At 36.2% G+C, this 26,966-nt stretch overlaps 1 protein-coding gene across 3 annotated transcripts; it reads right to left on the reverse strand.

Moving 5' to 3' along the window:
* Positions 1–7,171: 7,171 nt before the first annotated feature.
* Positions 7,172–20,845, reverse strand: LOC4343246 (adenine phosphoribosyltransferase 4). Of its 3 annotated transcripts, XR_001547210.3 has the most exons (7): positions 20,537–20,845; positions 19,167–19,277; positions 14,786–14,878; positions 12,046–12,195; positions 11,251–11,309; positions 9,828–10,038; positions 7,172–7,468 (listed from the first exon to the last, which is right to left on the reverse strand). XR_001547210.3 is itself a non-coding variant. In XM_015789494.2 (6 exons), exons 1-6 carry the CDS (start codon positions 20,628–20,630, stop codon positions 7,412–7,414), a joined length of 564 nt encoding a protein of 187 aa, XP_015644980.1. In that variant the 5' UTR covers positions 20,631–20,845; the 3' UTR covers positions 7,172–7,411. The 3 variants fall into 3 exon arrangements, 2 of the variants coding, with proteins under 2 accessions (XP_015644980.1, XP_015644981.1); XM_015789494.2 differs by lacking the exon at positions 9,828–10,038; XM_015789495.3 differs by lacking the exons at positions 7,172–7,468; positions 9,828–10,038 and adding an exon at positions 10,791–10,947.
* Between the last annotated feature and the right edge of the window lie 6,121 nt (positions 20,846–26,966).

Consider the following 26,966-nt stretch of genomic DNA (forward strand, 5'->3'; position numbering starts at 1 on the left):
AATGGTCAACTTAATTCCTTGACTTCTCTCATGGAGGCAAAACCGGTTGTGGACGAAATTCTGATGCATGTCCCATGTACCTTGATACATATGAGGTTCATTGGTGGTCTTAGGTTCGTTCTTTAATAAACTGTCTTTACAACGATGACCTTTTAAACTTAACATCCAATTTATGATAAGATTAAACCATTGTATTTCTTTTAGTTAAATTAACTGTTTGAGCTCCATAATTAGATATTTAATGACTTTTTTAAACTGCCACGTGGCGCTCTAATAAATCCTTAAAATTCTATTAAAAAAGCAAAACATCTAATCGTTGGTTTTTATTTAATCGGGTGAACCCATAGTTATCACCATTAGATCTATATCTTAAAAGTCACCAATTAAATCTATCCCCAAAACCGCCACGTTTATGCCATTGATCGCTACTACCTCCGTCTTAAAATATAGTAACTTTTAGTTACGAATCTGAACATACAATTGTCCAGATTTATAGCTAAAAATGCTTATATTTTGGGACAGAGGGAGTAAGTAGGAAGGAAAAAAAAGTACGGTACGTTTACGCCCAGCCCCACGTCTTTTTTTTCTTTTCTTCTTCTCTCACTTAGATTAGATGAAAAATAAAACTAATAATTTAAGCTCATATGCAAAAATATATGTTATTTGGAGTTGTATTATAACAAGCTGTATGCTGTCGGATCATCCATAAAAAATATAAACAAATTGAAAATATAGATTATATAACTGTATATCACTTGAGAAATTAGACTTGCATTTCCAAAAATAAAAATAACATTCAAACATTCCCAAAAGTTAAATACTGATATAACTAAATAACATTACTAATTTTTTCATATATTATGTGTTTTTCTTTTGATAGTATTGATGTGCTTTATGTCCTAGGCTTCATTCGCTCTAGCTAATTGGCTGAGCTTATCAGGACGTGCAAAACAACGTAGGTCATTGGCATTGAATATTATGATTAATTAAGAATTAAATATTAAAACTTTAAAAGTATATTTATTTAATTTTTAGAATACTTTTATATAGAAACCATTTCCAAAACACACACAATGTTCGGTAAGCATGCTTACAGTAAACAAGGGGTGGCCAATCCTATAAGTACTTCGGTACTCAACCTTAATCATTACTTCCTCTCTTTCGTAATGTAAGCCATTCTAGCATTTCTCACATTTATATTGATGTTAATGTATCTAAATAGATATATATGTCTAGATTCATTAATATCAATATGAATATGAAAAATGCTATAATGACTTACATTGTGAAACGGAGGGAGTACTTAGGTACTAAAATTCTTAATATGTAGTATATAATTTACTTTGTCAATTAGTAGTAGCCAAATATATCAATTATATGTCCCTACTATTCACCGTATATATAAGTTCTATATAGAAACCACTGTCTATCAATCTTCGAGTCTGTCGACGGTGGGTACCCGTAGACCGAATATAGAGGGTATTGGGGTACGTTGGTACGAGGATCTATGTAATACGACATCAAGGAAACAAGAGACAAAGATTATACTGGTTCAGGTCCCTTAATAGGTAATAGCCCTAATCCAGTTGATATGGGATTATACGGGGATGACCACAAATTACAAAGAGAATAACAAAACTCGACGATACCGACGAGATCGTAGTCGAGTTGATTCGACTAGATCACCCAGCGACTTGGCTCCTGTAGGCTCCGGCTTCGTAGGCTGTGGTCGTTGTGTTGGCTATGAGATTTGATGCCTTAGGTCTTCCCGGGGGGTCCCTTTTATATCGCAGGTCAGGTGGTCTCCAGGTAGGACTCGGAGACATCGGACCCTGCACGATATAGTGACGACCCAGTCCTATACGGGTAGGAACCTTTCCATTGATGGACTTCGAGATGAATTTCCTTAGCGTATACAGAGAACGTCCATACACGCGCAGATGTACCGTATTGCCATATCGCGTACATCTAAGGGTAAAGGGTATATCTTATCCGTAGCCCTGACAGAGTCATACCCTACACAATGCACCTAATAATTATCTCATATCCAATGAGCACGTGTACCATCTAGCATTGAGGATGAAGGACGATACTAACTGGGAAATCATAAAAAGATGACAGATAAGTAGATGATGCCACCAAGTGACAGTCAAACAATAGTTGACTACAATTAGATTGTGACTATGAGTAATAATATTCCTACTCTCCTACAACCACTTCTAGGATGTTACATGATGCTCTAATAAATTAAGTAAATGTAAGAAAAATAATAAGAAAAAATAAAGCATCTACCCACCGTTTTACACTTAAACCGGTGGATTCATTATTTTCAACCATTAGATTAGATCTATTAAAGTAATTGCTCGCTCTTAAAAACCAGTTAATCCCTCCCTATGTACACATGTACACGAAAAGAAAAAAAGAAGAGTACGTACGTATACAATCCTCTTGTTCGGTAGTTCTCTTTCTTTCTTTCTTTCTTTCTTTCTTTCTATGTAGCTCTACGATTTTCCTCACGTTATATATATATATATATATATATATATATATGTATATATATATATATATGTATATATATATATATATATGTAGTGACCACTCCTGGTGAGGTTATCGAAGAAGGCACACCGTGCCACTGCACGCCATCCCATCTATTTACTTGAAAGTATTTTTTTATTAACTATGAAGTAAAAGACAATTGTAGATGCTCATATAAACACGTGCACACCCACCCAATGAATGCACATACATATACTCTACCCCTAGGAGAGAAAAAATATTTGTTTGTTGAAAACCCAAGAAAAAAAGTACATAAGTACGAGACTACTAATCGCCGGAAAAAAATATTCATGCGTATGTACACTCCTAAATGTCAATGAAACCACATTATAAACCTTTTTTTATTATGTCAGTCTCTTCTAAATAGTGTTAACAATTAGTAAAAATAATTTTGACAATATAGATCATTCCATTGTATATTGCCTCCTGAACATGCATAAGTGGATCGATGTATAATAAAAGGAGAAAAAAAGCCAAAACCCATATTTACTCGAATGTTTGGGAAGGATGGTAATATGCGAGTTTACGTATAATCGGGATAAAGTTTTTTTAATATGATAGACATTATCATTTAGTATATCAAAGTCTTTGGTCTATTTCACGGTATACTTATTTAGTTTTTATGGTTATAAGGTAATCTATGATTTTTTATAATGAATATAGTGTGATATAACTTCTTTTTTAGTATTCTCATTACAAATAGCAAAATAAATTGCCCGCGCATCTGCGTGGGCTTCCTTTATAGTTTCAAGAAAGGTGTAAGAGTACTAGAGATATTAGAGATGACATTGTATATTAGAGGTGACATATTATATGGTTTGCCTCTTAATTTATGAGTGAATGATATGAATGAGTTTGGATGTGGTAGTCACGTCTACATAGCACTTGCCCTCAATGCTTCAAATGGTTTGTAGACGCAATTGAAGTGAACTTTTGAGGTCTCACTTTTACCATGTTCGTTCTGCTGCGTGATGTAAGATTGTTTGCTACTACATAGACTTGTTCGGCCTTTTCCGTGATGGAAGATCACGTTCGCGTGATCTCGATGAACAAAACATTACCCAGTGCCCCTCGTTTGATCTAATTTCTTGTACATCTCCTTCTATATATTGCATAACCTCCTTTTTTCCAGTATGCGCATTTTGATGGTCTAAAACTGGGCCTTGACAGTAAATTTTTATTCTACAATGTTTTGTTAATCAAAGATCACAATCGAAAGAAAGTACTTTTGAACAAGAACCCAATTGATGCAATATCAAATCTGTTCTCAGTAACTCGTACACTATCAGGTTATTACTATTGTTGGTGAAAAGCTTGAATTTAGACAACCAAATTATAATTATATGTATTCATTTACGAAAAGGAGAATGTTTCAGGGGAAAAAAAATCAGCCTCTGCCATTGGTGGAGGGAGGGAATCAGGGAAATGGACACTATATTATCCTTTAGAGCATCCCCAGCAGTTCATCCATATTTGATTTTCCATATGCTCATATGGATGGCCATCTAAAAAGATTCCTCATCCATATTCCTTCTCACTCCCATAGATCATCTATATTGCATCTTCCAATATCACTCCCTCCTATATTTTACTAATATTTTTCAACTAACCATACATTTGTATTATTTTTTATGGACTATATTTTAAACAACTAAATTTTAACAGTGTTATTTATCCCGATAATCTAAATGAGTTTATTTTAATGGATGTATTTTTAATATTCCCAACTATTTTTTCTCCTCTTCTCTTTACTCCTTTTCTCTCATCTTCCCTATTCCTCTTCTTCTCTCCTCTTCTATTCCTCTTCTTCTTCTCTCCGCTCAGCGTGGAGGCGGAGGCTAGCGGCTGGTGGCCGCGGCGGCGCAACGGGCGCGGGGCACGGCGGCACGACGGGCACAGGGGCGCGGCGGCGTGATGGGCACGGCGGCCGACGGGGGCTGCGGCGTGGCGGCACGACGGGCGCGATGGCCGACGGGGGCTGCGGCGCGGCGGTGCGACGGGCGCGGAGGCGTGGCGGCGCGACGGCCGGCGTGGGCTGCGGGTTCCAGATCTGGTATGTCTCTCCCTCTCCACCCTCACTCCTTGGGAAAAAATGCACATCTGGCCGGCGATGACGACGACATTGGGGGGGTCGCGACGGAGGGGAGGTCGATCTGGACTTTGGATGGGGGCGGGGGACGCTGGCGGTTACAGGATGTGGAGGATGGCGTGAGGAGAGAGAAACGCCAAATTTGATGTTTCTCTCTCCCCGGATGGAGGATAGCTAAATTTGGATGCTGGGATGGAGTATCTGTTGGAGCTCACTTTTCTTCTCCCAACCTCTATTTTGTGGATAGAGGCCTGAATGGAGTATCTGCTGGGGATGCTCTTACCAAATGCTCTGGATAATAAGGTTTACTGCTGGTGGGCCAGCCCATTAACGTATTTTTAAGCTCCTGATGCACACGCACCGCATACTTGCAAACGGCTCATCGTTTCGCTTATTCGTGGCATATTTGTAAACAAATAGTAATTTGTGAATAAATTTTTTATATACATGTTCTTAGAGATCTAAAAGCAATGGGTGAAAAAATAAACTTCGATGAAAAAACCTCAAAATCAGCTCTAAATTTAAGGCTAAAAATTCAAATTTTGGCTGATAAGCATAAGCATAAGCGAAAACATGAGGCCCGAAAGTATCCATACATTTAAGCGAAGGGGACGAACCCTAGTTAGAAGATAGGGTCCACCATCCATGCTTTTGAAGGGGAAACGGATTCGAATACGATGCGTGGCCCGGAGCATCCAGTGTCGACGTTAGAGAGGCCTTGATCGGCCGCTGTCGGTGGGAGGAGATTAGTTCCGGTACTTCCATCTGCATTGATCTCCCAAGACAATGGTGGACGTCCACTCGTTCTACCTCTACGACGACGACGACCGATACAAGTCGCATCTTGTATATGGTCCGATACGCATGTACGGATTACTATATTTTTTCTCCTTGTGTTGGGGATCGGGTTGCCGGGCGATCTATGTATCGGGATTTTGTTCACACAACGGTTTTTTTGTGTGACTAGTTAAGTGCCCGTGCTCTGTAACAGGTTCTATGTATATATAACCTTTATGTATTGTATAAACAGGCAAAATGAATTAATGGATTGTATGATATACAAACTAAGGACGAGAAGCTGTTAATATTGAATAAGAACATTGCTAATATATACTCCCTCTGTACTCGTAAAGGAAGTCGTTTTGGATAATTTTTAAGTCAAATCTTAGGAATATAAATTATGAATAACTCTTAAGGTTATTGAGTTTGAAAATATAAAAAAAATTATATGAATAGATTTTTCTTGAAAAATACTTTCATAAAAGTATACATATATCACTTTTCAATAAATGTTTTTCTAGAAACAAGAAGTCAAAGTTGTGTTTTCGAGACCGTGTCGCTGTTCAAAATGACTTCCATTACAAGTACGTAGAGAGTACATCTCATATATAAAATAGACTAACGATGCACTCCCTCTGTCCCAATAAAACTTAAACCCTAGCACTCTAGTAAGGATTTAAGGAAAACGACAAAAAAACAAAATACTCTTAGCTAATAAAGAAATTGTATTGGTGAATGGATGGATGGGGATTAGTGAAGGAATAACATTTCTCGATTTGTGAACTGATAGTAGGTAAGAAGATAGAAGTTGGTTTATTATTTAGGACAAAATTCAAACTTTAGAACTGATTTATTTTGGATGGAGGGAGTAGGAGTCCCGACACAATTACTGCTTTTAATACAATACATAAAAAAATAATCATAAAGAAATAGATAGATTTGAAGTTAATGTTAGAAAGTTTGATATTCTATCTCATAAATCACAATTTGTTGTAAATGCACACCCTCCTACGTAGTTTTGTTGTAAAAATCATCCCATTACGCATGTGCTTAATGAAATCAACTCACTATCGCTGATGTAGAGCCATCACATGCTAAGCTAGCGAGTCAATCTTGTCCAAGTACTTGCATTAGACTTATTTCTTCATGTTTCATTGAATTCTTTTATGCATATAGCGAAACTAAGTACGACAACGTTTAAACTCTCATCAACAATTCTCTTTATTGAATCTTCAAGGAAAGTGTTAAGGCTATAATTCTAGAAGTATTTAATTTTGATAGAGACTATATTGATGGCTCATAATTTATAAAAACACATTGATTATAGCCTATTACTTATGAGATGTAATCTTAAACGTGTTTTATAAAGTGAGTAGGGGTGGACATTTGCAACCAAATTACTTATGAGGTGGAATCGTAAACTTTAAGTGATTTATGGGGTGGTTTATTCAAATTTCATAATTTTCAATTGTAGAATAAAGATTAGCGCTTGGCAGCCGAGCACGTGGCAGTGAGCCTAAATCTAACTGCAAGAGCGGAGTCTAGAGTAGAGCTGTCGAGTGGTCCGAACCCTGCTCCATACTTCTAGTTTAGTTTTTTATATCACTCCAGACCGCTTCGTTGCTATTTTGGGTAGAGTTGAAATCATTTGTTTGAATTTCAACTTCAAAAGAGGTAAAGCTGAAGCTGTAGCCCTGTCAAATAGGCCCTAGATATCACAAGAAATTTGAGGTGATACCAAAGTGAAGAATGGAAAGGACACACCTAAAGCGATTGAAATAAAAAAAACGAATCCACGGAAGAAAGATGTTACTACACCCACACCGCGATCAGCAGAGTTGCCATCCATTAGAGTTGTACACTTACACACTGAGTGCTGAATTTTAAGCAGACACAAAATTAAACTACACATGGACAGAATAGTGGAATGCACCAAGAAGAAGAATTAAATTCTGCAGCTAGAGTGGTATATATGTAGCTAAGCTAGGAGTGAGACTCCACCAGAACGTACAGTGGCTTCCCATTGAGCCTCTCACGACCCTGCCAAAAGAAAAAAGAAAGAGAAAATTTCAGCCCCAAATTAATCAGTCATCGGCGACAGCTTCAATTTCTCTCGTTTTCTTGACGGGAACTGATGCAGAGTCCTATATATGTATATAACTGGAGAGAGACTCAGCAGCAGCAAGCCAGCAACCAGCGATGAAGTGACAGTTTGTTGAACGACAAATACGCGAATATTAGAAAATAACATAATATCAAATAATTAGAAGGGGTGAGGCTTCTAACCCGGGCAGGGTTGGAAATTTCGGTCATTTCGGTGACCCCCGATACGATATTAATTTGGCCAAAATTTTTGATTTTTTCAATTTTTTCATGAATTTGGATAATATTTGTTCAAATTCAACTAAATTTTGTTCAAAATTTCGGACTGAAATTTCCGAAATTTTGAGATTTCGGTGACCTCTGATATAAACCCCTGAACCGATAGAGTGAACCCTGAACCCGGGTCGTCTAGCCCACCACCTTGTGGAGCTAGCCGGAAGACCCTGGACATTTCTCGCGATGACGTGACAGTGACATTGTGGACAATTAAAGCTGAAAATGCGACATTCAGCGATCCATTTGGAGACTGGTGATACTCATATTTTCCTTTTAATTTGAGACAACTATTAGTTTAATGGAATAGTTAATTCATTACTCGATGCAGTCTACGGCGATTCATCACTAGTCAAGATAAACTCCGGTTATTGCAATAATACAACATATTGTATTTATTCTACTATCATCGATGTATTTACAATATTCACCCCAATCAATATATCCCAATGTTTTAATCAAAATAATACTAGCTACAACACTTTATATAATTCATGCATCTTTTCTTTTGCTAGTACTATCTTGCGTATCTATCCATCTTTTTGTTTCATGAAAAGTACATAAATGTGTCAATGTTCAATCACTCTCGGTTAACGCCGGCAATATTGAATTTGGATGAAGAACGGGATATATACTGAATTGAAAGTAGGAGCGCCACCTGCCAATTCTTCTCTACCAAAGTACGCAAGTTATTTAATTTGGGTTAACTAGTTCATTTATTTTATCTCAAAATATATATACTCCGTATCTAAATTCATAGCTAAGAGTTACTATATTTTAGAATAAAAATAGTATAACATGACCTCAAAACAAAGTGTAGAATATAAGTGAAATAAAGATGAAGGACATGTTCAGATAACATCCACACTTTACAACACACTACCACAAAACTCCTTATGGGTTGTACTAAGTCATAATTTGATGGATATAGGTCTTGTCACACATGAGTCATTTCTAACCCATCAGGGATGACTGGATCTGAACTAGCTGGTGACACTTTCTTGTCAAACTTTACCATAATTCATACTCGTGGCAAGGTTGGATGAAGAAATTAATCGCACCATAGCAGATGGAGTAGAAATGTGTTAAGCCATAGTTTTAGTTACTATAGCTTGCCTAAATTTTGATATGATATAAAGTGTGCCATTCAACCAAACAGGTATAAGGCACTTATTGTACATGCATGAACTTATTACCTTGGTGTACTTACGATGCACACCAACTAAAAAATTATGAAAAACAAACGAAAAAAAATCTGCATGTAATTGTAATCTTACCCTATCTACATATACAATTGTAAATTTAAATTTATTATATTTTATGATAAAACCAATGAATTTTGTAGTTTTAAAAGCATCATTTTGCTTAATTAATCAGAATTGTTCTATTTCGACTACTCTATCTGTAATCAGTCTTAACCGGCATATGCATCAACACCAACTATTAAAAATCCGCCAATCCACATGTGGTGTGTGAAGGACAAAAATTTACGTGGATGGTAATTAGAAGTATAAGGGTGTGTTCTTTACCCCATCTCTTCACAACTTCTATTTTCTCCTCTTTTTTTTTTTATGTACGCGTTCCAAATTGCTAAACGGGACTTTTTTTTCAAAAATATATAAAAAATTAATTTAAAAATTATACTAATAATATATTTTTTCAACTTTATTTTTGCTAATGTTTAATTCACTTTGTTTTATGTGCGGTGTGGGGAGGTGGAGTTCCCAACCTCCACCTCCAAATGCAGCCTTATTAGTAGACTTTTTTTTAAAAAAAAAATTGGTGACAATTATGGTTACTATGTGAAAAATTGGTGACGGTATATGTTTAGGAGTGCGTGATGCATGTAGGGGTTGTTTGGTTCTTAACTAACATCGTCATAACTCACTTTAGGTAATGTTAGACAAGTGTGGCTTGCCACACTTTCTGTGGCCTACAAATTGTAAGCCACATTTGTGGCAAAGTTAGGCAAATGATTAAGTCTATAACATATGGAGTAAGATGGTAAGAAAATGTGGCTTACCATAACTATGGCAATGAATCAAACACAAAGCTAACGAGGTGTGGCAGTTTAAAGTATGGTCTGGCAAGTTGAAGCATTGAATCAAACAGCCCCGTAGTATCCCGATAATGTGGGGCTAGCTGTCGCTGTCCGGCCGGACACTGCCAATATCCCTGTCGCCGTGTGCAAATTATTCGTGGAGAAGGATGGCCGGAATCACTCGACATCAACACTGTCGGGGGGACGCATGAAGCAAGCAAATTAGCTGGTAGAAAACATGAATTATCCTTGTACCAATATATTATATATTTCTTCTTGTTTGTATTTCTCATGTTCTCATCGAACTTGGAAATGAGCTCACTACCTGCCAGCCGTTAAGCTAGCTTCAAATAGCTTGTGACAGGGTCCCCTCCTATATATGGTATCCCATCTATATCCTACCATGAATGAGGTCATAGCTTGAGCCAAACTGTGGTTTAATTTATCAAGTGGAATTTGGTCTAGAGTGAAACAATGCTTAAAAATTAAGGGAGCAATGTGAGACACGCATAGCGCAGATGCAAGATCGGTCCAATGCGGCATGAGGGGATGAGGAGACAGAGGCACGACCACCACAGCGCAGATGCGACATGTTTTTTGGCCACGTGTGGACTCACCAAGATCGAAGAACTCGTCTCCCTGTGCGGAGGCGAGAGGCTCAGCAGAGGCACGGGTTTAGTCGACACGTACGTAAAAATTTAAGCTGGTGATCCAAAGCAACTCGATACGTTCTCGCACTGTAAAGGCCCTAATAGTCTCTGGACAATTAGCTTTATATAATTTGGAACATTGTGTTCAATTTTTCTTTGATAAATCACACTCTATTTCATCCAAATAGAATTCATGTAATCACGGAGGAATTTTAATTTTTTATATCTATATATATTACCCCTTCGACCTTGACCACCACATTATATATTTATCTTAAAAGGGAAATTCAACAACTTACAAACTGTACATTATTTATCTCTCAACATGTATTACTGTTCACAGCTTTATCCCTGAATTAGGGTGGTTTCCACAGTTCGATCAGTAAAAAAAAATAGGTCCCGTATGTATCAATTTTTCTCCCCCTCTTCTATCTTCCTCATAAGCATCATAACTGTGATAGTTGAGGAATGGGGAGGGGATGTTAATATGGATTTATTCCATTTTTCTTGAATTGTTATACACAATTTTTAAAAATTCCAAATTAGCTATCTTTAAGCCATGGCCACATCCCCAACACTACTCTAAAGAGTCTAAACCCAAATCAAATTAATGTGTGCTTAATTCCATATTTAATAGTACCTGAATTATTTTTTAAGCATACGGTATGTTCTTAATTAAGTTTTAAGCTAGAATGATTATAGATTATTTCTTAAAAGTAAAAGTGCCTCTAGTTAAATTGGAAGGAAGAACTCACCTTCAGTTCCGGGAGCTCAATCACACATGCACACTCCACCACTTCTGCACCAGCACGCTCTGCATGCATGCACATTCAAATGTCATATATGATCAGAAACAGAAAATGCTCCTATATAGTACACATTGTACTGCGTTAACATGTTGTATATAATATTGAGCTCCCCCAAACAGGGTGATAGTCACATTTGAGTCACTATTGCACCATATAATTCCTCCATTCCAGAATAAATATCATTTTTTCCTTCCTTTTATCCCAAAATAAATCCATTTTAAGCAATTATTGCATCACAATTTGTAAAAGTATGTGATATATGCATTTCCAGTAGATAAAAAGAGAATTAATTGTAATGGAATTTGATAAACTGAGGATATTTTAGATTTTTTGGTTTTGTATTGGTATGTGTGGGATGGATGAAAAATTATTTTATTTTGGAACGGACGGGTATACTATAATACATGTAATAGTAATACACACATATATATCTCCTGAGAATTCAACAATTTTGTGATATTAGCACTAATTCTTCGATCTGAATTTAAACATATATCATGAGTGTTATCTTATTAAGCCCGGCTAGCTGGTGAACGATCGATCGATTTCCAATCTGGCATATGCATCCATATATATGCTCATTAATTTAATTACAGATATGATATAATTAATACTCCATTCAATTCGTGCAAAAATATATAAACCTAGTATTAAATAAGATACATCATAGTATTACGAATCCCAATACTAAAGTGTATCTCATACTATGTTTTTATATTTTGGGATAAAACGAGTACGTACCAAGCAAGACGATGGCGGCACAGAGCGTGCCGCCGGTGGCGACGAGGTCGTCGACGACGAGTGCTCGCTCGCCGGGCTGTACCGCGCCGACGTGCATTTCCAAGCAGTCGGCGCCATACTCCAGCTCGTACTCCTTTGACATCACCTCACCTGCGCACATGTATATATATACGCAATTTATCAAATTCCCATTCACATACAAAATTCTATGCAAGTTTCATTTCAGTCTCTTGGTCAGGTTTATTTCACTACTAGAATTCAATAGCTTCCCTAGAGTTTAAATTAGAACTCAAGGGATAATAAGAATCCCTAGGGTGACTATGGAGAACTCAAGGGAAGATTTATGTCCCCTAGAGTTACAATATGCAACCTAGGGAACTTATGCCACATCAGCTCTATTATGAAATTATTGGCACCACAGTGGCAACCAAAGTGAGTCCCACAGAAAATTTTGGAGGCAAAGCTCCCAGCAGCGAAATTTTTTGCGGGAAGGCAATATACTGTAGTAGACTAAAATATATTCTCCCCCCCCCCCGCTCCAACTCCCCTAAACAACATCAGAAGGGTGTTTCTCCTCCGGTCCTCCCCAACTTTGCTGCTTCTCCAATCTCCCCCAAATCCCTCTCCAAATCCCTATCTTTGTTCTGGATGCTATCCAAATCGGAGCTCCCTGCTGATTAGAAGACCTCAGATAGAGCATTATGGAGCTCTATTGCTGTAGATCGATGTTGGAAGTGCATCGTCCTCTCTAACCCATTGCCTTCCCTCGAATATTGTTAGTACCTTGCATATCAGTACCTTGCATATTGTTAGTTTTGTTGTTTGCCCTATATATACAAGCCTTATCAAACAAATTGGTTGTTCACTAAATTTGTTTAATAAAATTGTAACAATTGTTTTTTTATAGGATGACTCCCAAGTATCAGGTGTTAGAGAGGAAACTGGAGATGACAGGGTAAATGTTATAGCTGAAGGAATGTTTGGTGGCTACTTGACCAATTCATCTGCTAATGGTGCCACCACCTTTCTCCCAGCTTTAGATGAACTTGATCCATTTTAATTTCAACTGGCTGTGGTCATAGGGCCAACTTTTGGGAAAACTTGGTAGTTATAGCGCCTAACTTTTGGGTAAAGCTGATTCTTACCGAAACATGTGTAATGAAGTGGAATTATGCCATTTTGAGGGCAAGATGATTATAATGCATCTTTTGAATGCTATATATGGTGCTGGTGGATTTAAACAATATTTTGTTCCTGTGTTTAATCATATTATGTGTGGTGGTGGTCTTTGTGCAATATTACTTACCTTCAGTGCAATTTATTTTACATAAATCCTAATGAATTGATTAACATCATAAATTGTAATAATTATATTAAAAAATGCTCAACATAATAAGTAATTCCTAGGGAATGCATGTTTTTGTTCCCTGGGGTTTCAAAAGGAATCTAACAACTCTAGGGACAGTAACTTTACACGTCACTTGACACCCACCAGCTGGGCATTTTTCCCTAGGTCAAACAACCCTAGGGAGCATTCCTTTCCCTAGGTTTCTCTTGCAAAAACCCTAGGGAGCTCTTTGTTTCCCGTAGACCGTTTCCCTAGAGGGCATTCCCTAGGGTTCACTCTAGGGAAACCTCTTCCCTAGAGTTTTTCACCATTCCCTTGGGTTTTTGGCTCTAGGGATGCCATTGAATTCTAGTAGTGTTTGTAGTTTATTTGTGCCACGCTTTCATAGTATGATTTTCCAAGAACTTTTCACATTATGTTAGCATTGTTTATAGAACTTGTTTTAAGCTATTTGTTATATATATTTATGACATATAATATTTAAGTGACTCTAAAAAAGGCCATTAGTTTGTTTAGTGAAAAACTTTCAAAATATAATGTATAGTATAATTGTACTTTAACTATATTATAAATTTTATGTAACTTGTATATAAGTATTAAAAATTACACGTAACTTCTCATACATAAGTTATATATAAGCTACAATATACGTAGTTTTAATATAATTACAATTATAATATAGTTATATTATAGTTACACACAAATTGTACTGTATTTTTTTACTAAAAGTCTTATGACAATTTTTAGCAATCTCTATATTTAACTATTTCCTATAAACGAATCAACCATCTATCAGCCTTTCTTTCCATTTCTTCTCTAAAAGTCCATCCCACAGCTGATGGATGCATGGCTAGAGGCATGTTTGGTTGAGGATTAATATTGTTACACATTTTTTACTAAGATGACTAAGCTTAGTCTTGTCACACTTTTGTGACAAACAAAATAACAAACTAAACTCAGGCAAAGTTAGGCAAGAAAATAAAGTGTATGACATGTGGACAAAGTGGTTAAGGGTTTAGGTAAAGTAGATTTATAGTATGAACTAAACAGTACCTAGTAAAATTGTGTCTTACCTAAGATAAAATATGGCAAATTTAGTTGTCAACTAAACAAACCCTGGATCTTTCGATTCTCTCATGGTTATACATTTATATAGTCTTTGATGCGCATTTCATATTATGGATAATCTTTCCAATAAGATATAAACAAAAATAGTAAAAATACAGACAAAAGTGACTTAATTTTATGAGGAATATACTAAAATCATGTATTAAATCTTAGTATTTGTTACATGTGAATTGCCTGTACGTACTTTCTAGGAAGTCGCCTGTTAAGAACAGACAGATCATAGTTTTTACTTAGAGAGTTAAGCAGCCATACAATTTTCTGTACCTGGAAGTTTGTTAGGTTTTCTTAGTGGGATAAATTTTGCACCAATAGCGAGCGCTATGGGAGGACCGAAAATAAACCCTCTAGCTTCGACCCCTGCACCAGAAAGAAAAAGTGAAATTAAAAAATCTACTGGAATTTACTACTCCAACCAAAGAAAATCAAACTTAATAAACATGCATGAGCTCAAAATGGCCTGCCAGGCTACTTGTACATATAAATATCATGGCAGCTCGATATACCAGCGAACATATATAATGGCATGGATGGTTATATACAAGTAGACAAGGCATGCACCTAATTAGACCAATTAACATCAGAACTGAAATACTACATCCAATTTTACTTATACGACATTGTTAACTCTTAAACACCATGTTTGATCATTTGTCTTATTTAAAATTTACAAATTTAGTAAAAGAATTGATACAGATATGCAAATATAAGTAATGTTTAAAGTACTTTTAAAGATGAAATAAGTCATAATAAAATAAATGATGCTTGCGTACTTTTTTAATAAAATAAATGATCAAATGTGATATAAAAATAAACAATGCCATATATTTCAAACAGAGAGAGTAGTATTTTTCATATGTGAATATATATATCATACATGATCACAGATAAAAGGACAAGATTGTGTGTACACAAAGAAAAAAAAACCAAACAAATAATAGATCGAGGAGTTGGCCCACACCGACAGAAATCGTACTCAACTACATACGTGCAGCCATGGAACAGTACGATATATGTGCACTGGATCTTGTGATAGCTCTCACTCATTGACTAGCTTGATACATACTATCATCATGAAAGGGAGAGAAAGATCTAGGAAAGCATGGACACCAGCTAGTAGCTTATATATAAATGGCTATTGCTGGCCCGGAGAGACAGATCTTGTGGTGATCGATCATTTGCATCATGCCATGCATGTGAACGTCAAAGATTTAATGCCCACTGGTAATTAACATCGATCGGAACCATCGTTTTGCTTATTCGCGGAATAAGAGAAACGATATAGTTGTAAACGAAAAATAATTTGTGAATAAAACTTTTATATACGTGTTCTTAGCGATCTAAAAGCAAAGGCTGATAAATAAAGTTCGATGAAAAAAACCTCAAAATCCGCTCCAAATATAAGGTTGAAAATTTAAATTTTGGTTGATAAGCATAAGTATAAGCGAAAAGATGAGGCCCGATATATATAACTATTTAATTGGAAGTACACATTATATATGCCACCTCAGTTTCTCAAAGTTTAAACTTTGAAAACGCTTCTTCTTTTTTTAGCAATAATTAAATTTATAAATTCTTCAAAAATATGTTACTATATATATATATATATATATATATATATATATATATATATATATATATATATATATATAGAGCGTGCAACACATGCCACTAGTAAATAGAGATGATGTTCACCCAATGCAAGTTTACTCTAATATGATTCATTAGACAATATTGTGGAATCATGTTGCTCATACAAACACCGAGAAATAGAAGTAATTAAGATATATTTGATGACCTCGAAAATATAATTCATGGTGAATTAGTTAAGTTAGGAGGAACTTGGGGGCAAGGATCTAACTCTAAATCCGAGTCATGACATGGAATCAAAGTGAAGGTCAGGATTAATTGTATCAACCCTATATTTATAGCATTAATTAAAAACTCATGCATTTTATATTGGTATAGATTATTGAAGTATGTATTGTTATAAATATAACACAACATGAGATGGTAATAATCAACCATAAAAATTATTCGAGAATAGACAGTATAGTTAATAAGCCACACATGTATTTTGGCATAAATAAAGTGCCTGGGATGATATTGGCCCGAGAAATAAACCGAGGGTTCCTTTGAGATGCAAGATATATAGAAACACCATACTAGAAATAGGAAAATCACAGGAGCAGTGTTGGAATTGCACAAAGTAGTTGTTTGATACTCTCTCTGTCCCTAAATATAAGATATTTTGGTTGGATATGACGTATCCTAGTACTATAAATCTAGACAAATATGACCAGATCTGTAGTACTAGAATTCATCCCATCCATCCAAATTTTCAGAATATTTTGGGACGGAGGGAGAACCTGATAAGAAAATTACAATAAATTTAAAAGTATGTATCTAGATTTATTAGGGAGAAAGAAAATTAAGAAGGTGCCTATGAATTTTAATCAAAGGTATTTGTGAACATTATGTTAGACCTTAATTATGCTAAAATTTCTCCAAATCATGGAGGAATTTTATATCCTATGAAATTACTTTGAAGCAATGCTACATCTGAAAACTTTAATTTCATAGGAATGTTTTCCAATGGATTGAATTCCTCCTCTTTAGATTGCCACCTATCACCCTGTGAAAATCACATGTGGAGACATATGAGTCAATAAATGATGTGTGAGGAAAACCATAAAATCTCCAATCTAAAGAGTGGTAAGACATCAAATCCCCATTTTTTTTTCTAAATTAAATTGTGGTCACATTTCAATAGCCATCAGCTATCCTCTCCCCATCTCAAAATTTGGTAGCATCACAATTACCCGTGATACGCCATAGTGCAGTGACGTAGGCTATGTTAGTGACAACCAAGAGAATATATTAGTATGACCTAGTGAGCTGACATGAGAGATCGAATATGTGTATGGCATGGTGGGCGCCTTAGAATAAAGATGTCTATTTCCACACTATATAGGTCAATTGAGGCGTACATAGAGAAAGGAAAGTACACCTCAATTAACTTATGCGCATGTGCATATGTTGTCATGGGTGAAGTGATAAGGAAAGAGAGCATACCCAAAAGTTTTGACATACACAATTGATCATATACACGGATGCACACAAAAGGGATGGTGGACTAAAGCAACATATGTGCACGGCCTACCTACCTAAATGGTTTCTATTATCGACCTAAACTTCAACAATTGACGCAAAGTATTTTTTTTAACTGACTATTAGTTTTTTTTTCTTTGTGAGTACTGACTATTGAAGTTTGTAAAGAACAAGATAGGTAGGGGTATGACAGTGCCAGGTGTATAAAGTGAACTCCTACAGGCTATGGGTAATAGTGGAATGAAATGACCACTCCTAAATGAATTGACATATGTGTATTAGTTGTTGGAGGTGTGTATTATAGAGTTATGTTCCATGGTTTAGTTTTGTTGATGTGCATATCTAATTACCTTTTGGTTCTAGTTGAAGCTTTTTTATGTGGTGGAGGATCCAATCCAATGAACATGACAGGACCATGAATATTTGATAAGTCACCTAATCAAATCCAATTTATGTATATTTTTCATAGTTAGTGCCTCAAACTTCCATATATGCCTATATACCAATCTATACTGGTAGCTGACTCAAATGTCCAATTGTCATGCACATATATATGATCTCAAAATATTTGTCCAACAGGCACAAACAAGTGGAGGGAAAGGCAAATATTTTTGTCATATCATCTGGAAGCCTTCGAACTTTACAAAAGGGTCAGACAGAGAGGCCAAACCTCCTGTTTTGTAGTCAATTACTACTGCTGCATTATTCTTCATTTCTCTGTACATTTGACTGTGACACTCCTCATACGAATAATCTCTCTCGCTCTGATCTTACACACACTCTCTCTCTCTCTCTAATTTATTTGTCATTTTAGAATTATTTTCGTTAATCTTATAAATTAAATTGACTTAGCATTTTTTTTGGAATCGACAAATGAAAATCATGTCATTAGATTTTTCCATGAAATTACTTCGATACTACTGAACTTTACCGATTTTCTACAGTAATAAGTAGGTAATTAACGGTTAGGAGTATGTATTATTGGAGGCCGGGTCAGTATAAAAAACGACAAGTAAAAGATATTGTACTGTACAACTTGGCTAGATTTTCAATCGACCCATCGTGTGCCTGTCAAAGTCACGCTTTTAATTAACTATATTTGGATCTTCATAAATAATAACTCTGACTTAGTATTAAAAAAATAAATTATATATTTCAATGGATTTGATAAGATCTGATATTTTTTTGAGATAAAGATCAGATTAGTTACTACTCCCTCCGTCCCTTAATATAAGAGATTTTGACATTTTACTTGTACTGTTTGAACATTCGTCTTATTAAAAAAATTAAAACTATTATTTATTTTATTTGTGACTTACTTTATTACTCAAAGTACTTTAAACATAACTTTTCGTTTTTATATTTGCACAATTTTTTTTAATAAGACGAGTGATCAAAACAGTGCAAGCAAAATATCAAAATCCCTTATATTAATTAAGGGACGGATGGAGTACTTGAATAAACAAAGCGCACAAGTTCAAATAAATCTTGATTTTTTCAATTTTTTGAGATAAAAAACAAAACAATTATATGTTACCAGCAACAACGGAGATGCCTTTGCCAGTGTACCGTTCAACGAACAAGTCGATGGTGTCCTTGAACACAGGGGGATTTAGAAGTAGGGTCGTGATATCTTGGAACATTATTCCTGCACATTTCATCAAGAAAAACAAATATTATGAAAGAACCTGAAAAAAAAAGGTATTGCATAGACCTTTTCTTCTGCAGGGATGTGTCATTGATTTAATTCGCAGATCTAGTCAATCGATTTTTTTTCTAGAAAAAAATAATTGCCACAAAACTCTTCCAAAGTATTTGTGGGAATTCTATAAATTAAATTTGGGCGGGCAAGGGAAGATGAGATGTGTGTTGAGAAAAATGCAGAGAGAGAGCGCGCGCGCACGCGTGCTCAAATTAAACTGATACCAACCAATATATATATATATATATATATATATATATATATATATATATATATATATATATATATATATATATATATATATATATATATATATATATATATATATATATATATATATATATATATATATATATATATATATATATATATATATATATATATATATATATATATATATATAGAGTGGGAAAAGACTTCTAAAGGGAAAATCATAATGTCTCGAATACACAACATTTTGCTCACACCACCTTCATCATCACGATGGATGCGCTTATCGAAATATCCACATAATTAGCCTTTTGAATAGAGTGAGAGTTTCACCTCAATAGGAAGATTAAATATGTCTTCATGACATAATATAGCAGGAAAAATAATTTTAAAAATAAAGGAAGATCAGTTCGCAGCAACAATATTTTGTGGTAAATGTGCATGCTCAAACCATGCATGTGCATGCCTATAAATTGTAGTAATGTGAGAAATTTGGTTATAGGTTACAAGCTGCAAAAAGCTCATGATAAAGTCACACAAGAAACAAGCTATATTCATGAAAGTTTTTGGGTTCAGAACCAATAAACAAAAAAAGGAAGGAAAGAACCAACGAGGCAAGGATCAATAGTACCAGTGGGGACCTTTGCAAGGAAACACAGATTTTGGCACTTGAAATTAAAGGCAACCCCCAAGGTCAATATTCTTTACAGAATTGCAGCCCCTATTGCACATGTATATATGAGATTATGAGCACATATATGCTGAAAAAAAGGATCAGAAAGAAGAAGCCAACCAGTTGATACATAATACTTCTGAAAAATATTTATACTCAAAAGAAATAACATCGTTCGGTTTCAAAACAAGAAGACAGAGCTAGAAAACCACATGAATTAACTAGCGAGACATGCAAGAACTAAGCTCGAAATCACAGTAAAGCAAGAGAGGATGCAAGAATAATTAAGCTAAAAAACAACAAGCAAGAGAGGAGAGAGAACCTGGCTTAGGGAAGTTGGGCACAACTCTAATGGTGGATGCTATGGCCTGTGTCCTGGGGTCTTGCATCTCCTTCTTCTCCTCAGACCCTGCCATTGCTCCTCCCCTCTCTTCTTTTCTTCCCTCTCTCTACAAATATAATTGGGAGAGAGAGAGAGAGAGATGCAAGTGGAGGCCTGTGAGAGGGGTGTGTGTATAAATAGAGGAGGAAGCTAGCCAGCAGCCTCCTTGCAGTTTCAGATATATGGATGAATGAATTATAGATGATGTAGCTACTTGCAATTGTATTTTGGTTCTGTACAACAGTGCATGTTTGGGCTCTCTCACTCCAATTCCAATATATACCTGGAAGATCATATCATAGCTAGGACCTGATCTAGAGATGTTGCTACATAGATTAATATTATATACTTATAGCACACATAACTATACAAAATAGCACATATGCATGCATGATGAAGGTGTGTTAGAGCCTCTAGGGATGTAAACGGCCGTCCCGTCGACCCGTCTGATCAGTTAATTAATCAGATCAACTCTCACTTAATTGGTTCTTCAGGTTGTATGCCTGTCACTGAATATTTTTTTTGCATTGATCCAGGAAAAGACAAAATTGGTTGATCAATGGCTCAGCAGCTAGCCTGCAGATCCATTTTGTGTTATCACTCTCTGAAGAGTCAGTATATCAATATGTGTGCAAGGAACAAAATCCTCGATTGATTGCAGGCATGCAACTCCAGTAATGAGACTGACTGTTATAATATATTCAAAATTCAGTTTTGCGATGCGTAAAAGCAACAATTTCCATTCGAAGGATTTTTTTGACCTAGGTTTTTCTTTGGAATTTGCTACAATCTTTTCATTCATAGATCACTTGAGATTCTTTGGGTAACCATGACATTTAATTCAAACTAGTAAGATTCTGTGCTTTCCAATGGGTCATCTCATATAATTAGGGATTGGCTGGGTGGATGGATTGAGAATAAAACATAGACTAACCTATATAATTAGGGATAGGCTAGGTGGGTGGATTGAGGGAAAAGTATTGAATTCTATATTGATTACGTACACATAAAGGGACGCACAACCTCTGGTGCATGGTGAGAAGGGAACGGAAGGCAGACGATTACACTTTTAAAGTAGTAGAGATATGTTCGCTTACCATATTTTGTTTAACATTTTAGCTAAGAGTATGAATAGCGAGCAAATAAATATCTCAAGTGTGGAGTATTCCACAAAACCTTATTGTAAAGAGAAAATCAAGACTATGTTATTAACAAACAAGTATGATAGAAAGGTGAACACAATAATAGAGTCCATGCTAGGTACAATAATATGCAAGTCTAGGGTAAGGCCACATTTGTAATGCATGAAAATTCCCTACTAGGATTAATGTTGTAAAAACCAGTGTTCGGTATCCAACCACGGAAAATCACTGGATAAGACCCAAACTTGGTGACGACAAAGAGAGATTCATGATATATATTTCTTAGCGAGGTTCAGCTGAACTTATATCTGTTTAAATCTGTACTGAATTTATACGTATATTCTACACAAGTTATAACAATTAATCGTTCCTGTCATCGTGTTCCGAACGAGGTCTAATTAAATCTCAATGGTACTTGGCTTGATAAGAAAGTGAAAATGTGGGTACCATTAACCCAATAACACAAGTGCTAATCATAGTCTGGGAGATGTTGGAGCTTTACCTAACTATAAACTCTAGCAGACGGCACAACGAAAAGCCGAGATTTTTCAGTGCCAATTTGGATTTTGGAGGGCCGGGCCACATAAAACGAAATCTCAAAAGCTATATATACATAGTTCGAAGAAAACGAAACCGAAAAGTTTGACGACTCACGAAGAATCCCAAGGAGGATTTGCCAAATCTCCCAACTTGCAATAAAACCAACGTCTTAATTTACTTGTCTCTGGTTCTTCTGATCTGCCTATAGCAATAGCACCATTCTTTTCTATCATGTGCACACGTATATGCATACTAACCCATGCAAATTAATAGCTTATTTTACATGCAACCCAAGGTTTATTTAACTGCTAATCTTGTTGATTAGTCAGTGGGGTCCTGTGCCTTTTTGTACTGGAGAAGAGAGGTTGAGATAGAGCAGCACATATGATCCATGCCGTGCATCTTCCGGGCACGGATTCCGATGCGTGGTCCCAGCCGTGGATCGAATTTGTTGAAAAATATACCCTACCCTATGTTGTGGAGTACAGATTAATTAATTAGTTAACAGGGGGTGCTTTAGAAAACATTGTTAATTATCATGGTACTATGGTAGCTAGAGGGATTAGATGTGTAGATCCACTGGTGTTAACAATCATTGATCCAAATAATTTGGAGGGTACTGAGCTAGACATTTGCCTAACCACAAACTCCCCTACAAATTAGAGCCATTGGATTTGCTTTCAATTTGTTGGGCTCTACTGCGAGAGAGAAACAAACATGCATCATATATCTCTTCTAAAATCCTATGAAATTTCTTTTATGTAGCAATCCTCAGAAAGTGCAACACTCATACTCCCTCTGTTTTCTGTTATAAGATGTTTATTTGACCAAGTTTATAGAAAAAAATAGTAATATTTTGACCAAAGATAAATTTATTATAAAAATATATTTAATTATTAATTTAATAAAACTAATTTGGTAAACTTAGTCAAACTTGAAATGGTTTGATTTTCACTAAAGTCAAAACATCTTATAACCTGAAACGGAAGGAGTATGTTTTAAAGATACAATATACACAATAATATATTCTAAGATGCAACAAATCCTAATGTAAGCATGCAGTATCCACCTTCTCCAACAAAAAGTCCTATTACAAGTCCACTTGTTTTTCTATTTCCCCCTTAATTTAGGCCCCCTCAGCTAGCTCTTAAATTTTGAGATAAGAACATGAATACATATACTCCCATATGTCCCATAAAAAAATCAATTCTTGGATATGAATCTGAAGTACATAACCTATATCCAGATTCATCTATAGAAGCTAATTTATTTTGGGATATGGATGGAGTATACAAGAGGCAAGTAGTATATGTGAATGGCACATGAAGACAATATATACGAACAAGCTAGCCGTGTGCATGCATCATTGCTAGCAAGATGGAACCATCCATTTCTGTGGGGTCCCGGGGTTTGAAGATTTGGGCTATCTGCCTGTGAATATTGGGGAGAACAGAATGAGGCAAAACTAAAGCTCCTTTTTTTTTATGGATTTAAGCCAGTGGAGGCAAACAGGAGACACCACCACCACTCTTTTTTTTTTTTTTTTGCGATCAGTGGAAGTTAGTATTATGTATAGTTTCTCTAAAAATATATATGTTTGAGATTGTGTGGTAGAGCGTTCGACGATGTCTATGACCATCCGTGTTTATTCTGCTAGTGCTATATATAGGATGTACATTATGCATGAGAAAGAAAAGCCAAATGAACGGTATACCTTATCTCTTATATCAATTATTTCTCTCGTAATATTTTTTGTTACGTACATTATGATCGTCTCCTTGGATATGAAAAGGACCAGTGTAACCGGCTCAAAAACAAATTAAAGACGAAAGAGTCTATGTAGGAATACATAATGCATGGGTAAGGGAAACTTTTTTCCCCCGCTATATCATCTCTAGTTAATACGGAGTCGTGTAGACTGCTTGAGAGACAATCCTTTGTAACTCTTTCAAGTCATAAAAGTATGTTATTTTTCAGAGGCAAGTATAGGAATATGCAATAATGCATGGGCTAAGGGAAACTTTTTTTTTTCTCTTGTATCATCTCTAGGGAACCGGATCCTCTGATGTAAGGAAACCAACGTCAGAGGGCAGTAGTTTCTTCATCCACCATCCCTAAAGCATCCAACGCCTCTCTTGCTTTTGCTTCATTGTGGGGTGCCGCAACCTCTGTTCTCTCGCGCGCGAAGGTGATCGATTCATTGAGACGGCTATCAAGGAAGCGGTCACTGTCGCCGAGTCAAATTTTCGTCCTTCACATCCAAACCGGATTAACGCAGCCTACGAGGACGACAACAGCCCGATCTTGTACGATTTGCCATTGTTAAGTCAAGTGTACTCCCTCCGTCCTATAATATAAGGGATTTTAAGTTTTTACTTGCAACGTTTGACCACTCGTCTTATTCAAAATTTTTTAAAATTATTATTTATTTTATTTGTGACTTACTTTATTATCTATAGTATTTTAAGCACAACTTTTTGATTTTTATATTTACAAAAAAAATTTAAATAAAACGAGTGGTCAAAATTTACAAACAAAAACTCAAAATCCCTTATTATGGGACGGAGGAAGTATATATTTGTGTGCAGGTCTCCGTGTGGCGATCAAGTGCAAGAACAGCGCTGACGGCGAGTACGAGATGAAGCGGCCGGGAAGCTCGACGGCGCCGGCGCATTCAGCGTGCCGCTCGCCGCCGACCTCCGCGGCGCCGACAGCGTGGCTCAGCTCCACAGCGCGGCGAAACATAACGCGGCATGCCCCGGTCAGGAGCCGTCGAGGATCATGCAGCTGTCGGAGAGAACCTTCGTTGCCGTCGCCGGCAAGACCCACTGCACGTCGCCGGTGTGCGCGTCGGCGACCATCTGCAAGCCCATCTGCCAGCCGCGTCGTCGACCAAGCCGGCGCCCAAGCCGCACCCTGGCCAGCCGCCGCACCCAACGCCGATGCTGACGCCGTCGTACGGAACGCCGAGCCCGTACCACTCGCCGGCGAGGAACTAATTAATTAATGCCGTCGAGCTCACACATTATTATGATTTTTTTTCTGCTCTGCACTAGCTTAATGCCATTTATGATTTATTGTTGTCAAGGTTGGAGTAGCGCAGATAGCTTATGTATTCGTTGATCTTGAGTTTCTTGGGTCGATCGAATAAAGTTCCAGGTTGATTTGTGAGGTTTGAGTCAATACAGGTTGATTTGTCTCAGGATTCGTTTGCTTGGCGCTTCCTCGCTCGCCGCCTCGATGAATCAATCCCCTTCACGCGCCAGAGAACAGAGATTGTGGCACCCTACAATGAAGCAAAAGCAAGAGAGGCGTTGGATGCTCCAGGGACGGTGGATGAAGGATGAAGAAACTACTGCCTTCTGACGTTGGTTTCCTAACATCAGAGGATCCGGTTCCCATCTCTAGCTAGTTAACATGGAGTTCGTGTAGACTGCTCTCGAGACAATCCTTCATAACTCTTTCAAGTCAAAAAAAAAATATATCGTTCTAGATGTAAGTACATGATCAAGCTAACAATGAAAAGATTAGTTTTTTCAAAACTTCAATTCCAATTATAATATAGTGAAATTCTGTTAAAGACAGAGAAAGCTATATATTGTACTCCCTACTTCTGATCTCAATGTTAATATAGTGCAATTGAAGACTAGTAGCTGTCCGGTCATGCTTAATTTCTGTCTTAATTACGGCGCGTGTTGCTTGTCGTCCATGGACGCCCACATGATTGGACTGATGAATAATTGACACAAAGCGATCGATGTTGCACGCAACATATGCACTGATCTATGAACACACACACATAATTAGGGCATGTATAAAAGTCACTGATGTCATGTTAGGTTGTTGCAAACATGCACAGATGCACATATAGAGTTGAGAAAATATAGCTCCATGTTTAGAAGCAAATGAACCATATGCCTATATAATGGCTACCAATGGTTCTCTCTTTCTATGGATCTAGACCATATGGAAAGAAAACTACGTACAGAAGATGGTACTACATTATATATATAACTATATATCATTATCTAGCTATTTGACCTCAAAACTTTGGAAAAGTAATGGCTACCACTAATAAGTTTTTACACTATTTTTATTGTCATAGCTCTGAAAAATACACATTGAAAGGAATGTATTTATTTTTTCTTTTTGCTAGCCGTCCAAACCGTGTTCTCTTTTCCGCCTTAAAAGTTTTGTATTTCTCTCTCTTTTACCACTATTCTGTTAGCACTCACTTCTCTTTTACCATTATCATTGATCAATGTTAGTTGACCATTAGATTTGCCCCCAAAGGCCTATTATTCCCTTATGAAACTAAAAGTCATAACAAATTTCAAACAAAAAATAAGGAGATATAGTTTTAATGTTGTTAGTTTTAAAGGTTGTATGAAAATGTATATATTGTAAGAAAATTTTCAGTTAGTTTTAAAGGTTTTTATGTGAAACTTTAAAATAAAATATGGAAAATAGTTTTCACATATAAATATTAAGTAGTTGCTAATATTGTAAAAAATATATATATTAAACATGCAATGCAGTTAATTCCCTACTATAAATTATTTAATGAAACATTTGAGAACCGAATGATTCCATGGTGCATTGTTTTTGAAAAAAATAAGAAAAATAACATGTTCACCAATTTAATGTTTTTAAAATCAATATACTTTAGGTAGACAAAATTTAATTAT

This window comes from Oryza sativa, chromosome 7 (assembly GCF_034140825.1).
Source record: "Oryza sativa Japonica Group chromosome 7, ASM3414082v1".
Classification (NCBI taxonomy): Eukaryota; Viridiplantae; Streptophyta; class Magnoliopsida; order Poales; family Poaceae; genus Oryza; species Oryza sativa.

Bases quoted from the DNA above. Each gene is read 5' to 3' on its own strand.
- LOC4343246 (XM_015789494.2), bottom strand. From the start codon at position 20,630: ATGGCAGGGTCTGAGGAGAAGAAGGAGATGCAAGACCCCAGGACACAG. The intron at 19,278-20,536 runs GTTCTCTCTCCT...TGAAATGTGCAG, and splicing joins GCCCAACTTCCCTAAGCCAG to GAATAATGTTCCAAGATATC. The intron at 12,196-14,785 runs GTACAGAAAATT...ACATGTGCGCAG, and splicing joins AAAACCTAACAAACTTCCAG to GTGAGGTGATGTCAAAGGAG.